The sequence below is a fragment of the Equus quagga genome, chromosome 15 (assembly GCF_021613505.1).
Source record: "Equus quagga isolate Etosha38 chromosome 15, UCLA_HA_Equagga_1.0, whole genome shotgun sequence".
Taxonomy (NCBI): Eukaryota; Metazoa; Chordata; class Mammalia; order Perissodactyla; family Equidae; genus Equus; species Equus quagga.
The window spans coordinates 10,949,545-10,966,832 of NC_060281.1; the positions used below are offsets into that span (position 1 = coordinate 10,949,545).

The 17,288-nt window shown below is 35.6% G+C and overlaps 1 protein-coding gene across 5 annotated transcripts in view; it reads left to right on the plus strand.

Annotated features, from left to right (window-relative positions):
• COL21A1 (collagen type XXI alpha 1 chain) overlaps positions 1-17,288 on the plus strand; it is a 169,141-nt gene that overhangs the window by 145,249 nt on the left and 6,604 nt on the right. For 3 of the 5 annotated variants that reach the window (XM_046640526.1, XM_046640524.1, XM_046640527.1), the window contains 7 exons: positions 2,852-2,896; positions 4,906-4,959; positions 6,480-6,533; positions 9,480-9,533; positions 11,148-11,219; positions 12,916-12,951; positions 15,567-15,611. In XM_046640526.1, the coding sequence (XP_046496482.1) occupies positions 2,852-2,896; positions 4,906-4,959; positions 6,480-6,533; positions 9,480-9,533; positions 11,148-11,219; positions 12,916-12,951; positions 15,567-15,611 (360 nt within the window). The remainder of the gene's footprint in view (positions 1-2,851; positions 2,897-4,905; positions 4,960-6,479; positions 6,534-9,479; positions 9,534-11,147; positions 11,220-12,915; positions 12,952-15,566; positions 15,612-17,288) is intronic. The other 2 variants (XM_046640528.1, XM_046640529.1) reach the window with 2 other exon arrangements.

Below are 17,288 nucleotides of genomic sequence, written 5' to 3' on the forward strand. Positions count from 1 at the left end.
CCTCAAACCCAAACTGAAATTGCAGAAGTGGAGATGTCCATTTACTGTTACCAAATAAAATACTTGTTTCTGTCTTTACTTATACATTTTCATAGTTGCCTGAACCCAAACCACAGGCTGAAAGTGAAGTATAAAATAGTTCGCTTGGAAAAATATTGCTTATGAAGTAATTGTTACTAAATACTTTTGGATCAACAAACTGGTAACTTTCAAATGGTTTTGAATACTATTTCTGCTAATGTAAAATTGGTAAAGTTCAGTCAATTTCAATAAACATATTGGGAGCCTGGGAAAATATTATCTAGGAGAATTTTATTAACTATTATAGCTCTGAGTGATTTCAGTTCTTCTGGTTAACCTCTTTCTTAACAGTCTTTTATTCCATGGGTGCTCATGGTGTTATATCAGTTTTGCCAAGAATTGCTTTTATAAATAAGTTTTACGTTTTGTTTTTAAATATTATATAGTTTTATATTTTTTTGCTTGATAGTTATAAAGTAAGTATTTAATAATTCTTGGTATAATTGGACATAGAAGATATTATGACTTTTTGTATCTATGAAATGTATTTTAATTTTTACTAACTTAAGAGGACAGACAATAGGAAAAGGAAACTTTTTCCCTCTAACATGGAATCGCCCCCAAATTTTCTCAATATCTGATAGGTTGAAAAAAATGTAAGATTTGTGACTATGTCTTAATACAGACCAAGCTCAATATTACAGTTAATCAGATAAAACGGTGGCAAATCAGATCCAGGTTGTGAACTGTGGGGACTCTCATGGACCCCTGGGAGGTGGAGGCCAGGGTGCTACTCAGGAATGCCTGGGCAGAACTCTGCTTTTCCCGAGTCAGGACGTAGTGCTACTGACACTGGGATTGTCCTCAGAAACAGGGTAGAGTCAGGATATCTGCAACCAATTCCTCCCAGCATCACAGATTATGTAAGGGCATAGGGACTTGAATAGTGATGAAACTCTAAGCAAGAAAGGACTCTGCAACAAGAAATTCAGCTTCTCGAGTCTGACAGTATCTCTGGCAATTGCATAACCTCTTAGGGATTCTTGGGGCCGAGGGACACTGCACTGACACAGCTGCACCAGCGTCAGCATAGAACGCCCTGCACCTGATGATATTTTGCAGACAGATTTTATTTAAATTTAGAACTTAATCTAAACTTATAGTGAGTTTATGTGTGTGTGAGAATGGGAGGAGGTTATGAGTGGTTTCATACCAAATCATGGTCTATTGACATGGAGGCCTTTATTTTGAACGCTATTGATCTTAATTGATGGCATGGAGAATATGTATTTTCTGCCTTAGAAGAATACAATTTGTATCACTCTATTTTCTTTATGCTCATAACTCAGTTATTTTACTTTTGCTTTGTGTTTTAGAGTGTTTATAGAGTATCCTGTGCTCATGTTTTATAACACTACTTTAAAAATTTATATTGTTTTATATTATTCTCTAGTTAGTATGTTTATAAAGGCTTGTATTTTCAACTAGACCCTGATCCTTGTTGATCGTCATTGCTCACATACAACTTTTGTTCTCTGCAAAGGGCGGAGCACCGTGACAAACTGACCTGAGCTGAACAGAATCAAATTGAGTTCCAATTTATGATTCAAGTTTGGATTTTGGATTTTAAAACTGGAACTATGTACTTGTATCTTGCACTATAATTAGGGCTAACACATTTATCAGAGTTTTATTAATAAACTCAAGATGTGAAAGTCAAAATAAAAGCAGACTCTCCCTGGAATAGAAGATACTTGATCTTATCCATAGTGGCAGCTATGTGTGGCAGTACCACCTGCCCTGAATTATCAGTACAGCTATTCTTAGAAAGCCCTGGTGATGCAGAGAGCACTGAGAGAAATACTGATGAGACCCAATTTCCTTGTCTTTCAAATTCCCTTTTCTGCCAGAGTCAATATACATATATGTATATATATATGTGTGTGTGTGTGTGTGTATATGTACACATGTGTAATGTTAATTGTTTCAACTGAGGTGTTGTCAAGAAAAGAGCTAAGAAAAATGAATAAGAAATAAAAATTGATTAGTACCATCACTTTTTGTTTTGGGTAGTAAATGTTCATTTTGGTAAGTACATTGAATGGCTGACAGAACTGCTTTCCCATCAGTAAGTGTGCAAACATTATTCTCAAATGTATAGAATTAACATTAATTTCCTCTGAATCTTGCTAGAGAACTTGTCCATTTGGGTTGAGCCATGTGAAAGAATTCTCTGTACTTCTTTGTCCACAAACAGTGGTCTGCATACTCTTCATGATTTTATCAGCAAGGGAATCGTTAGGAGAAAGATTGCCATCTTTTACACAAGTAGTTAGCTGTCTAAACTTGGGAGTTTCAAGGCTCAGTTTGGAGGAAATTATTTACTTTTATCAGTTTTTAATAAAGGTTGTGAGACTATGAGGAACTTTGGAACTATTGTACTGAATCTGGACTCCTATCATTTGACAGCTTTTTTTTTTTGCATTATTCATTACAAGTAATATAGGAATGTGTTCAAACAAAATATCTCTTGTTTTATGACTTATAGTGGTCTAAAAGAAGAACCAAGGTTAATATCTTCATAGCTTCTCTTTTTGAAAGCCTTTATTTAAAACTTTAAATATCAGATGTTTATATAATATTGAATCTCATAAATTTTCTCTTTTCCAAAATTATATTATTATAAGTAGCAGTGTCATACTATAATATGGATGATATAAGTTTGAAATTATACATTATTTACAAGTGAAAAAGCCAGTTATGATCGATTCTTCTTTAACGATACATTCTAAAACTTTTTAAATTAAAAATCTATTTTATGTCTTTTTAGGGAATTCCAGGATTTCCTGGAAACCAAGGATTGATGGGACAAAAGGTGAGTATAAACAAAAATGGAAAGATTTGGGCTTGAAGCTGCTTATTAAAAGGGCAAGGTAGTCAATACATTGTCTTCACACAGAATACATTTCTACCACATTCATGGCAACAGTGAATTGTTCAAATATAATATGATTTCAGAAGTTATTATTTTGACCTTATGAGTTCGTTTTTGTTACTGTTTCATACAGATAATATTAATTTGGATTTACGTGTGCCTTTCCATTTTACTTGCTTTCTTTTCTATCTTGTGCTCTTAGTCCATCCTTTTGGGATAATTTTATTGCTTCCTGAACTATATCTTCAGAAGTTCCTTTAGTGCAGATTTCTTGGTAACAAACTTCCAGTTTTTGTTTAATTATAAATGTCTTTATTTTACTCTCGCTTTTGAGAGAGAACTTCATAGGCTATACAACTCAAGGTTGATGATTATTTTCTCTTAACATGTTGAGGATTTTCTTCCATTGTCTCCTCGCTCCCATTGCTAACCATGAAAATTCCGCTCTTATTCTATTCATCTTCCTTTTGTAAGTGATCTGTCCCTCCCTTTTGGATTCTTTTGAGATAATTTATTTGCTCTTAAAACTCACTGTGATGTATTTAGATATGGATTTCTCTTTGTTCTTCCTGGTAGGAATTCATTTTGCTTCTTGGCTCTGTAGAATTATTTCCATTAATTCTGCAAGACATCAGCCATTATCGCCATATTACCTCTATTCCATTTTCTCCGTACACTCTTTCTGGAATTATAGTTAGATTTACTTTAATCCTAATTTTGTCCTCTGTATCTCTAAATAGCTTCTTATTTTCATGTCCTTAATTCTGTCTTACATCTGGTTAAATTTTTTGGATATATTTTCCAGTGTACTTACTTTTCCTTTACTCTGTCTAATGTGCTGTTTAAACCATCAGTTGATTTTTAAAAAAATTAAACAATCATATTTTTCATTTCTAGAAGTTCTAATTTTTAATAACATATTTTTATTCTTGATAGTCTCTTCTATTTCCAGACCTAATAGTCTTTCGTGATTCCATCTTTAATTTGTAGCAATTTCATTTATAGTTTAGATTCTGTTTGCGACAATTCCATTATCTGCAGTTTGTTGATATTCCTGTTGATTCTCAGTCTTGTGACTTGCTGCCTCATCTTTCTTGTTGATTGGGAACTCATTGCTTCATCTCAATTGGTGGGAGTGCTGTCAGCCTAACTGGGGCATGGAAAGCTGCCTCCTGCTGATAGCCATGGGTACCATTTCAGGCGCCTCTGAAAGTCCTAGGTCATGGTAGGTATTGAAGATTCCTGCCTTCTTCCCATGGCTGGCCCAACATTCAGTTTCCAAGAGCTGATCCTGAGATACCTCCAGCCCTCTTGGCTCCTGTATCTCTACCTCTGGCAAGGTTTCTGCACAGTTCAAAATCCTCATAATTATAGCCCCAATCCAGAATATATTTTATCAAAATGAGGGATCTTTGAAAATTTCTCCTATTTCCTATAAGACCAGCAGTCTCTTGCAAAGGATTTTCTTTCCAGGTTTTTTGGTTCTGACTTCAGAGAATCCCTTGGAGCACCTAGTCAGCCACTGTCCTAGAAACTGAAGTCTAAACGCTCTTATTCTGCACCCTAATTTTTCTTTATTATGTTATCTTTACTATCATAACTCTTAAATTCTATGATAAATAAGAAAATTTTCCCTTGATTTATTTTCCCTGTGGTCTCAACTTACCAACTCTGTGTGAACTCCTAGGTCTTCCGTTGAAAGAATGGCAAGTGTCACTCCTGATTTTCATTAGGACATGAGTAATTCCAAAGACCCGAGGCCCAGGTGTTTAAGGGGTTAGCTTCCTGAGTTTTCTACCTTGTTGCTCCTGTCTTACAGGAGAGGGATGGAAGGTAGACCGATTGGGCTGATTGGTGTTGACTTTTTCTTCCATAATGCTTTGGTAGGAAATTCCTTGAAATGAATTGATAAGTTATTATTTTAAATTTGGTCTGTATTTGATTTTTAGGGAGAAATTGGGCCTCCAGGACCAGTGGGAAAAAAAGGAGCTCCGGGGATACCTGTATGTTAATGTCATTACTATCGGGGTGTTTGAAACATTCTGACTATGACCAAGAGTTCTTATTCTGGAGATCACAAAACTGTGGGGATCCAGCCATGAGATTTTTGGGGTCTACAAATTTCATCCATTTGCATGAGAAAAAATGCTTATCTCCATTTTTCTAGAGGAGTCAAGATTTCTTCATATTCTCAAAAAGTTTGCCAGCTAAATAAAGATCAAGAACTCTTATTGTAGATAAACTAGAAAACAAACATTCTAGCTATTCGTTAAAAAATACTAAGCACCATAAAAATTCTAAAACTCAATGAATGTTCATTTGTTTTTTTTTAAAATTACAAATTTCTTACACTAACGAGGGAGAATGCATTCAGAAGAACTAGTATAGGAATCCTAAATTAGTGAACAAACTGTTTTGCAAGTTTTGTGAGTAGAAGAGACATATGAGTTTGATATTAGAAATTTTGAAAATCCTACCCTGTGTGCGCACAAGATCCCATAAAAAATTTCTAAGTTTATTAAAGAAGTGATGTTGATTTTAATCTATAAATCAAATTGCCTGTAATACCTTTTTCTTTAAGTAAAACATCACTTTTATGTTTGACAGTTTATGACTTTTCATTTAATTATGTAAGTGAAAACGTATTTTACTCAGGGCTTGGTGAAAGATTTGGTGAATTTTTGCATGTCATGGTAAATAAGAAAAACATTGTTCATGAAATATGAATTCACCTTTTAGGGAGGTTTAAAAGAAGATTCTTCCCTTTAAAATGGAATGGTCTTCCTCTGCTTCCATGATCACCAGCAAATTATTTGTTCATTGAAATAATAAATTTGGTTAATAACCAGTATCTAAGTTGAAAATGAAGAAAATGAGAGTATTGACTAGAACTTCATTGAAATTTAAGAATACCTATATTTACCATTTCTAATATTTTATACACTATGCTCTGAACTAGTATATTTTACATTTTATAGTTGTAATAACATCTTAAATTGACAGCAAAGCATAGTAGTCATAACATGGTATTTTAAATATCACCATAGTGGGATTATGTTTTCTGATGATATTAATTGAATATTTTTTTGCTCATCACATTTCCTTTGCCCTGGTTAAGAGAAAGCAAGTATTTTAAATATACATAATGGTATTTAAAGTAGAATCTAAATTAAATCAAGTCCTCATTGCTGGAGTAGTTATCGTTGTCTTCCAAGGGAAGAAAGTGAGAGTGTAGAAAAAATAAACTTTTCTTTATGTTTGTTTTTTACTAGCTCTTGAGTAATTTTTTGCCATTTGTAGGTTATTCGAGAAAGCAGGTTCCAAGGGCTTTGTTGGCCTTTGTGCTATCTTGCAAGTTTGATTCTTTATTATCCTTTATTTGGATGTGTGCGGGGAAATTTCCCAGGTATTGCAGTGTATTTTAGTGGATTGGTTAGTATGAGAATGTGTAACTTGGAAGTGGATTTAATATTTTTAGTATTCTTCTCTAAATGGCTCTTGAAATTCCCACTGAAAAATGTAGGGTTTGATGGGAAGTATTGGCTCACCGGGTCAGCCTGGAACACCAGGATCTAAGGTAAGCAAAATGAAATTAAGAAGGTTGAGAACTTTGTGCCAAAGTTTTAACTATTCTGATTTTATTTGAACGTAGTTTTAATTCTGTCAACAGTCACTTGTAAGAATGAAATCTTAGGGAAAAACTAAGCATCGCAAACAGGCTGGTAGAGAGCAGGTCTGGTTTAAGCAGGAAAAAGTCCAGAATCCCTCACTGCTTGGCCCCCTCTTCCCTTATGGGCATCTTGGGGCCACTGAGAAATACGTAGAGTTCTATGGAGCCCGATGCCAAACCCACCAATCTAGAGCATTGTAATTACGATTGAGGATAACTTTTACCAACTTCCAAGTCCTCTTCTTGGTATTTTTATTTAGCAGAATGTTTTCGGAATTTTTATCTGTAAAATGCATTGTAGTGAGTTTTATTAGGCATTTCCTCCCTCAGGACTGTGGATAAGGCAGCCTATTATCTTTACATCTTTACTTTCAGGTTAAAAAATAAATCAGGCAAGCATGACAAATATATTTAGGATGTCAGGTTGGGTTATTCTCAAGGTAGAACTGAAACTCTTTGAATACCATGGGTTGACCACTTTCTAAGTGTATAGAATCCTGTGCTAAGAGAATTATTTTTTTCTTGGTTTATTAGAGGATCAAGTCAAGTATATTCCGGCTAGACTCAGGAAACTATTCTCAATTATTTAATGAGTAGATTCTATGACAACCTTCCAAAAGGAAATGATGGAATTGCTATTTTAGAAGCATTCAATCTGCAACTAGCCATTGCCCTGGCATACAAAATGAGTAGATGAGTAGAAGACCTAATCTATTCTACTTTTAACTTCTAAAGTACTCAGAGAAAAAGATAGCATAAAATGTCATGGGAGCCCAGTGGTTAGGGAAAAGTAGCTACCCTTTCACCAGTGGTGGACCCTTGTGTACCATCACCCTGTGTAGGAGCATTACGTGTCCTAGCAGTAGTAAGTATGCACAGAGTTGGTATAAAACCCTTCAGTGACTGGGCTTCCCAAGTGGAGATTCACTATGATTTCTCAGGGTCACTTTGTAAGAAGATATAGAGTAGTCGTTTATTCCTTAAATAACTGGGGTACAATGGACTCTCCCATGTTGTTCTAGATGCTCAAATTCTTAAGAATGCAGCCTAAGATTTCATCAGCTTTTTTTAATTAGCCACTGCACATTGTTGGCTCACACTGAGCTGGAGTTCAATTAAATCTGCTGGATTTTCCATAAAAGATTTTAGAACAATTTATTTGTGGCAGGCACCACTTGAGTAGATTCTGCTGATTTTGCTGGGGAGGCAAGTGGCTGTTTCCAGCATCACAGTTTGTTTATTGTTACATGAATTACTGTAAAGTTTGGCTCCCTTCATCTTGTACTTGTGTAATTATTTTGTTAAAAATAGATTCGAGATGTTAAAATTATACCTATTAATGTAATCTTTTCAATGAAATATTTCAACTTCTTTTCATGCAGTATATTAGTTCAAGTGTTGGAAGCTTTTTCTTCAATGGGCCAAATAGCAGATATTTTAGTCTCTGAGGGCTATCTAGTCTCGGTTGCAACTACTCAACTCTGCTATTGTAATGAAAAAGCAGCCAGGGACAAACATAAACTGTGTGGGATTTGTCTGTGGTTGGGTAAAAACTTTGTTTACAAAAATATTCGTTGGACTGAATTTAACCCATAAGCCAGAGTTTGCTGACTTCTATATTAGCTTATCTCTGCTAGTTTTGTCAACTATATGTTTGCGGACAGTGCCTTCAATACCATTGGTGGAATCTCTAGGGTGGGACAAAAAACTATATTAGGTATGACAGGGATGAGGCTGAAACTCTGTGGTAGATCTTTAGAAAACTTCTAATTCAGATTATAATACCTCTTTTTAAAATAGCTGTTGAATTATTATAAGTCTATTTTACCATACTACATTCTAGTTTATGAGAATATTATCTAAGTGATATTAGAATATGTTAAAATAATCAAGTCATGTAACTTCTGACAAGTCTCCTCACTTCTGTGAGTTTCAGCTTCATCACTTGTAAAATCAGAAATGTTAAGGTACCATTGTTCTATGGTTCAACAATGCTGTTATGTGCTAAATACTTTAATGAAATCCAAATGTTAGGTGCAACTGTTTCTCAGCAAGAACAGCCTAGAAAACTTTCCACAGCTGAAAATGACATTGGTTCCCTTTACTTGTTCGTGAACCCAACTTGGCTCTGGGTGATCATTGCCTCCCCTTCTAGGTGTTCACACTGACCTGTTTAATTAAGGCTGTTGCCAGATGTTGACTGGGTTGTGTCTTCGGGTATCAAAGAATATTTGAAAACCAGAACTACCTTTGATGATCTCTCCTTGTTAGCCAGCAGGCATGTTCTTTCTTTGTACATCCACTCCTCTTTTCCTATCTTACATCTTGGCTCTGTCAGCTCGATCTTCCTCTCCCAGTTTCTATCTGTTAGAAAGAACTGTGCTGGAATCCTGAAAAAAAAAGCGTTAACCAAACGTGTTCTGATTCATACCTCTTCGCTGGACATTTGAAGCTAATTTTCTTTCTTTCAGTTGCACGCTGAAAGTCAGTCATATTGATACAGCGGAACAGGGCAAAGTGAAGATTCTCAACCCAGAGGATGCTGTTAACATATGTGGCTCTGGCCTGTACAGTATGGAGACCTAGCTAATTAGCGCTGGTCCCTAAAGACTTGAATCTCTTCTCTTACTTGGAGCTGCCAACTTTAAAATGTGCTTTTAGAAAGCTTTATAAATATGCAGACTCACTTCCTTGCTTGAAAGAGTTCTTCTAAATGAGTAGGCTTAATGTACCGAGTCTATGTTTCAAACAGTTGGAAAGGTGAAAATTTTAAATATATTCCCCTAAGTGTCTATAGCAGATGTATTGTGACTACATTAAAAAAAAAATTCAAATGATTTGATGCCTTGACAGGGCAGTAAAGGAGAACCTGGACCTCAGGGGATTCCCGGAGCTTCTGGGCTCAAGGTAACTATCATTTGATGCACTTGGAAGTATTTTCGAAGAATTATAAGTTCTCATATTTGAGATTAACATTTTGTACCCTTTAAGAAAAGATACATGAAATTGGAGATTACGAATATCACAAAATTAAGGTACATGACAGGAGATGGCCAAAGTGGGCCAATTTCTATCTGTTTTTTGGATACTTTATCACAGTTTGGGTAATAAAAGCGTGAACAATACTTTGGCTTGATTTTCCTGGAAGTGTACAAGTTGTGTGTAATATGAACGTACTCCGGTCCAGCGTGTGGCCCCACAGGGGATGATGCTGTGACTTTATTTCCAGCGTGTGGACTCACAGCTGCCTTCACCAGCTTCCTCCATACCCAATGGTAGATGTTTATTTCAAGGAGATTTTCAATTTTCTTCCACCCTTCAAAAATCTAGAGTAATATTCAACAGCTCAAGAGTTAGACAAGTGAGCAACGAGAACAGAAGTTAGTTTCCGCAAAGGAGAGTAGTCTTTAGTTAATGTGACCGAGTTTCAGACTAACAGTAAGACATCAAACAAAACGGGAAGAAGCATGTTCAGCATTATGTCCCATCTCTGACAGTTTTAACCTAAATATTGTTAATACAGCTTTACTATGTGCTGTCAGAGAACTTTCTTATTTAAGACTTTTGGAAGTAGGAAAAAATTTTTATGAGATGATGGAGAGTAGAAAAATTGAGTTGAGATAACTCATGAAATATTTCTTGTACTTAAAACAGCCCAAGAATTTACTTCTAAGAAAAATAATATTCCATATGTACAAAGAAAAATATAAATATGCGTACAATTTAACTAAAAGGATGTTCATCCCAATGTTGTTTATAAGAATAAAAATTGTGAACACTAATGTTTAACAATAGGAACTTTATTAAATAAAATAGAGTAAATCAATACAGTTGGATATTATTCTGTAATTAAAAATCATGTTTTAAAAACATTTAATGGCGTATAAAGAACTTCACAATATTTTTTTAAGTAAAAGACATATAGGACCCACAACTAAGATATACAACTATGTACAGGGGGATTTGGGGAGATAAAGCAGAAAAAAAACAGACATAAAATTATGCATACATAGCACATTTTAGTAACTAAGTTGTGTATGTGTGTTTGTGAGAGGTTAACCAAAATATATAACAAAATAAAATAGTGGGTAATGATATTTTCAATAATTTTTACTACTTCCATTTACTTACCAGTTTTGTAAAAATAAAATAAGCTTTTTAAAATAGCACTATGAGAAGAAGCAGTTTCAAGGAGGAAAAGTGTTAGTAACTTAAAAAAGACACCTCTGTTTACTATTCGTACTGCTTTATTATTTACTTTATTGTTTAAGTTATAAAATATAGTAAAAATGCCAAATATTTATAAAATTTTAAAATATGCTATCAGAATTTCTTAACCAGCAAAGATAGGAAAAAATGTAAGAAGTTTTATTGGGACTCCAGTAAACTCTTCATTCTTTACTATTTCTGTAGTAATAACTCTACTTGTCAACAAATTTTTAACCATCAGTTTTAAATTTGAGATGTATGTAGGGACAGAAACAGTAGGTCTGCAATCTTTATGTAATTTCTGTTACTTAGGGAGACCAAGGAGCAGTGGGGCCCCCAGGAGAACCAGGATACCTGGGTTTACCTGGAATTCAAGGAAAAAAGGTATGCATTGTTTAGGAGATGGAATTCACTTTTCATCAGATACTATCATGTAAGTTTTCCTTTTGTGAAAGTAGCATAGGAGGACTGCTTATACTTTTAGTGATAATCTGACCTATGTTTGGTGCGTGTAGAATGTGTTCAACCCCGTGCTAATAGCTGTGGCGTCTTTCATGTCCCTGCATGAGTATTGTCTTCTAGAGGGGGACCTTTGATGAGGCATGCAGATCAGAAAGTAAAAATGTACTATTAAGTAATATCCTGTAAATTCAGATTGTTTTGCAGTCAATCCAGGTAAGTCAAGAATTTTTTAGGAAAAATATTCAACGTCAGGCACTCTTACCCAAATGTGAATATCACTTTTATCAAAACTGGGGCAAAAGTCTGAAAGGATAAAAATGACAACCAGAATGTTTGACCATGAAGTTCCTATCTGTGAAACAATTATATTACATAGAAGTTCATTTAAAACTAATTTAAGGAGTTTAAATTTCAAATCACATATACTCATATAAAAAGTTTTGGCAAGATAAGACAGCAACACTGGATTCTCTCTCTCTCTATTTCTCTCTCTCATCAAGTAAAGGAACCCTGAGCTTTATTTGTCTAAATGTTATTATTTGTTTGTAGGTTTTAAGCAACAATTGACTGTCCATTTGTCAAAGAAGTCCATGCCACTGCAAATATATACATTTCAGGTTAAAAGTAAATACACTGGCTTTTATTCTGCAAAGGATACAAACATATCTCCATCATCATTCTCTTGCTGTTTCAGGTTCTCTACCATTTCATGTTTATATCCCTCACGTATTATCTACTTGGCCCCCCAATTATCATACCCAGTATGACCCTTGACCTTTCTGTTCTGAAGAGTAGTGGGCAGCACTTGCTGACACAAGGATGACCCTCAGAGCAGCAATTAGATGTTAGACCCATATGAAAGTTAAGTAAATCTTAACTGTGAATATACATTTGGGTTTAGAGAATTTCCTTGTTCAGAAACTTGGCGTTTAAAAGAAAATCTGTATTTTGTTTGCTGTAAACAGAATACTCTCTCTGTTCAGATAGCGTGGTGAGGTAGACAAGAAGTTTGGAAACAAATGTCCAAGTTCAGCTGTGGGCAAGTGCTTACCTACCCTGATCTATAAGAACAAGGACGAGGACATTGAACTAGTTGGTCTCAAATGTCTCTTCTAGCTGAGAAATTTTAGGAAACATTATTATCCAATAGGAATTTTCTCTCAAGAGTTCATTTTTGAAGCAAATGTTTTCTAAAATATCATCTCAACATTATGTTTTACTTCACTATTTCCTATAAATTTGTAGCTACTATTAGCTTAATGGAAGATTTACAGTTTGATTTCATAAAACAGCATTTGTCAAAATAAGTCCTCTCTAGTTTGTTTGTTAAACCTCAGACTGTGATTGATATAGAAAAGTTTTCTTCTTCCGGGTAATATAGGAATTAGTAAGTTTTCTTTCAAATGTAAGAGCACAAGAAAGTGTTCATTTAGAACATCATTTTGACATATGTGGTTTTATTCTCTTCCCAAATATTTTGTTGGAGTCAACTTCTGTAGATAAGGCAGTTGTGGAATTTGCATGAGACCATGTATTTTTCTGGAAGGAAAAAAATGTTTATTTGAAAGAATGCAGAATATACTAGATTATGATACTAGATTAAACTGCCTTTTTGCAGGGGGACAAAGGAAATCAAGGTGAAAAAGGCATTCAGGTATGTTCCTGGCTTTTCCTTTTTTGCTTGGCAATAAAATCTGGGCTTTGTTCTTTTTCTTATATTACTTTTTCAGCTCCATTCTGTTTCACCATCAATATCTAATTGTTGAATCTCAGCTTTCTCTTTCTGCTAATAAACTTCTCAGACCACATCAAATCTAACTTTAAGATTCTTCCCCACTTCACTGTTGTAGAAAACTTGGGAATCAAGTGATTCAACAAAATAAAGATAGAGATTTTATTTCATACTTCTAATATCTATTTATTTATATATTTACAGTGTATATGTTTCCAAAAATGACTTGAAAGGACTGATGGCACAAATAAATTTGATAAGAAAACTTATCACCAAATAGAAAACATATTCAAACTAGTAAATAGAAGGAGAATTATATCAGAAAATTATCAGGCTCAGGAAATCTAGGGCGATTTAGAAGGACATTTGGTTTTGGGTGTCTTAGCAACAAAGGCAAAGAGAAGAACTATGCTACGACTAGGGGAGACAAGGACAGTCCCACCTCAATCTAAGTAGCTGTTGAATGGGTTTTTTCATTTACTGAACACAGACTCTGAATAGGTTGCCACTAACTGAATCAATGAAATACTTATCTGGAATAAATGATATCTGTTGGTCTTTCAGTCTTTTAAGTTTTAGAAATATAAGCCTTTTCCAACCATAAATTACAAATCTAGTGTCCAGACAGCACTTTAACAATGTTTTTAAGATTACAAAGCTCAGTTATAGTGGCTGAGTTTTGCCATGTAGAAAATACTTTGAAAAATTTCACAGATAGAATTTTGAAAGATCTAGAATTTCTGGAGGCATGAAAGGAAATTTCAAATTGAAGTAACAACAGAGTCAAAATCTGCTCAGGTTACAGTGTCAACAGTTTTTCATACAGTTTTTTACGGAAGATGTTGAAGTATTACTATGATTCCTTGAAGTTAATTTTGAAATTAAGAGTGAAGTAAATTTTAAGTAAGGTCTGTGATCGCTAAACCTACATATTCCAACTTCCTTCTTGGTATTGCATTTGGATGTCTCATGTGCACCTCAACATGCCCAAAACAGAACTTGTCTTCTTTCCTCATAGACCATGTTCTTTTTCATGGTAATTGGCACCACCGCACAATCACCCAAAAGAAAAAATCTTGGAAGCTGTCCTAAAACTCAATCTCTTCCTCCCTCTTCACATCCAATATCACATCTAAATGGTTTTGGAACTTGGCCTCTTCTCTCTGTCCCCACTGTTCTAACAATTTCTTGTCATGGGTCCTAGATTACTGCCATGTCCTAACTGATCTCCTTGAGTCCAGTCTACTCCCTTCCTTCTACACTTTTACTGGCATGCGGTAGCTAAGCTACGCACTGAATCCTTCAATGGTGCCCCACACATTTCAAGATAACGTCCGTCCCATAAAGTGCCTCCTGATTTGACTGAATCTTCCTTAGTCTTATCTTTGCCACTCTGCTCACTCTTATCCACTCCTGCCCCACTGCTTTAGCCAAAAGGAATTCCTTGCCTTTGTCCGCTGTCTGCTCTTTCTGGTACATCCTCCTATCTTTTCTCCAGTTGGCTACCTCTTACTCATCCCTGAAGGCTGCACTGAAGGTTGAGTCATTTTCCCTACCTTCTCTGTCAGAGGCCCCTGCCTGTGTTCCAGTAGTATCCAGCCCAGACCTTTAATTGTACATTGTATACTTATCAGGCAGTATTTTCATCATTCTTGTTTTAGTTGCTCCTCTTTCCCACCATGTAGTAAGCAACTATAATGCAACAACGATGTCTTTGTTTCAGTCCCTGAGTGCCAGCAAATAGGGGCCTCTCAATAAATATTGGGAATTCACTTATGTAAATAAGTGCAACAGTGATTTGAAATTTTAGTCACTGTATCTTTAATTAATTATATTATCTAGGTGTATGTTTTTCTAGAAATTGCTAGTTATCGTGTTGGAGATAGGGATAAAGTAGTGCATCAGGGTCTAGCACAATGTCTTATATATGGAGGATATCCAAAAATATTAGAGGAAGATGTGCACGGATGTTAGCTCAGGGCCAGTCTTCCTCAAAAAAAACAAAACAAAAGAAACCAAAAAAATCCCAAAAATATTTATTGAGTGGACAAATATTATTTATATCGTTATTAATTTTTCTCTCCTTATTTGTCCTGATTTAAAGATCTCCGTTCAAAATGTTTTTCATAGTATATTTTTAATTTTTAAAAATTCCTTTAAATAGTTCTTCTTGTACACACGTGTATAGTCAACACCGAACAAAATTATGTTATTGAAATTAATAAAATGTCCACAGCCATCGGATATTTCAATTATTTTTATGCTCTTAATGTGGATTCAGTAGCCCTAAAATTATTTACATAGTCCCCCAAAGTCAGTAGTTTCTTTCTTTATCCATTTTAACTATAAAATTAGCTTAACTTTCCTCTCACTTTTTTTCTCTGAGAGACTAACTTTTCATCTCTTACATCATTTTATATATTTGCATCACTGCTTTTGTGACATTTATTTTAGACTACAGGACAATACATTGTTTTGCATATGTGATTGCATATTATGTATACAAACTAATCAATAACGTTTATTAAATTTTAAAGGGTCAAAAAGGAGAAAATGGAAGACAAGGCATTCCAGGGCAACAGGTATATTTTTCTTGATAGAAAATGAAATAATGAATCACATAGCTGGACAATGCTGAGAGAGGGTTACTTGCAAATAAAAATGGGTGGGGAAAAGGCTAGATGTAATGTGCATGCTAAGTCTACAAGGATGAAAGTGCTAGGTGGAGGTAGTGATAATGGTTTGCTTTAAATGTTTTATATTATCGTTTTCCCATACTGATACTATTGGTGGCCATGAAACTTGCTTTTCAATGCTTTTTTCTTGCCAAGTAAATGACTGAAGGTGGAAAATTCCACTCATCTCTTGGAGCAGTTGTTTGCCAAAGGCAGCCATACGATGCAGCATCTTTATACCTCTTGTTTAGTCTGGATTGTCTTCTTGAAATGTGAGCAGATGAGGCCCTATGTAGTGGAGGAATGCACTGTTTTCCTCTAGTTTGTTCAGAGATATAAGTTATTGTGCCAGAGACTTATTAAAATGATATCTGGAGGGACGTGTTATGGAACAGATACATAATAAGATAGTTTTGCTTCTTCCATGATCAGACTTTCCTCATGAAATAGGGTTTTGGTGGGATTGCCACGTGGCACGTGAGTTCAGTCAGAGCCAAATTGGACTAGAGAACGCATAGTCATTAGTATGCATACAGCATGTTTGCTGCTGCCCTGCCTATAGTCAAGCTCAGTTCCAACTTGGTCCGCACAGAAAGGGCAAACTGTACATATGAGTCCTCCCATGGGGCGCATGTCTTTCGAGCGTGGGCAGAGGAAAGATTAGTAATTACACCGATTCTGGAGATGGGATAAAACTGTGTAGTGACGTCTCCAAGGACAGGGGTCTGTGTGTCCCTCACTTGGAGGAATCTGAGAGACCATGGGGAGAGTGTTTGAAAGACCAAGATTGTCGGTAGGATGGAAGGTGAGTGCTACGTAGTAAGAAGTTGAGAATTTATAAGCTAATAATGAGAGCAGGAGTAATTGAGGAGAAGTGGACTGAGTTTGTGTACTGTTATGCTCAATCAAAATGTCTTTTTTAATTTTAGTGTTCCTCCACTTGACTCAAATCCACTCGTGACACAACCAACTCTGTCCCTGTGCCCCTCCCTGGCAACACAGACCAAACCCCGCAGTTTCCCGAAGTTAATCACATAATATCTATAAATGGCTGTGCTCATAGGAGGGCCTTCACCTCTTCATCCATTAACCTGCACAAACCAGGCCTTTCACCAAAAATTGTTAACTCCCAACTCTCTGAAAAGAAGGACATTCCTTTGGAATTTGAGCTCACAACTTAGCTAGCTCACTGGCTTGCTGATGACACTCTTTCTAAGATTCCCTTGTTTTTATTCTCACTTTTCAAGGGAAATAGTGAGTCTGTTCCCCTGGGTTCCCTGGAAAGCTTCTGCTCTAGATTTGTCAGAAGCTGCATCCCCCGCCCCCACCCTACCCCAGGGACTGAGCGTGTATTGAGAACCGAGGGGCCAGAACAGCTGTTGCTCTTGGGCAGCTGAATAGTCATCTCAAGCTCTTTCAGTAAACAAAGTCTTGGTTACCTGTCATCCTACCAGGAGCTGCACGTCTAGCTTTTTGGCTGAGTGTTGTGAGTGGAGTCCAAGTGAATGTTTCTCTCACGAAATGATCTTAGTGGATTCTCAGATGACAGCTGTTTCCAGTTTCAGCTCTAATTCAGTTCTAGTC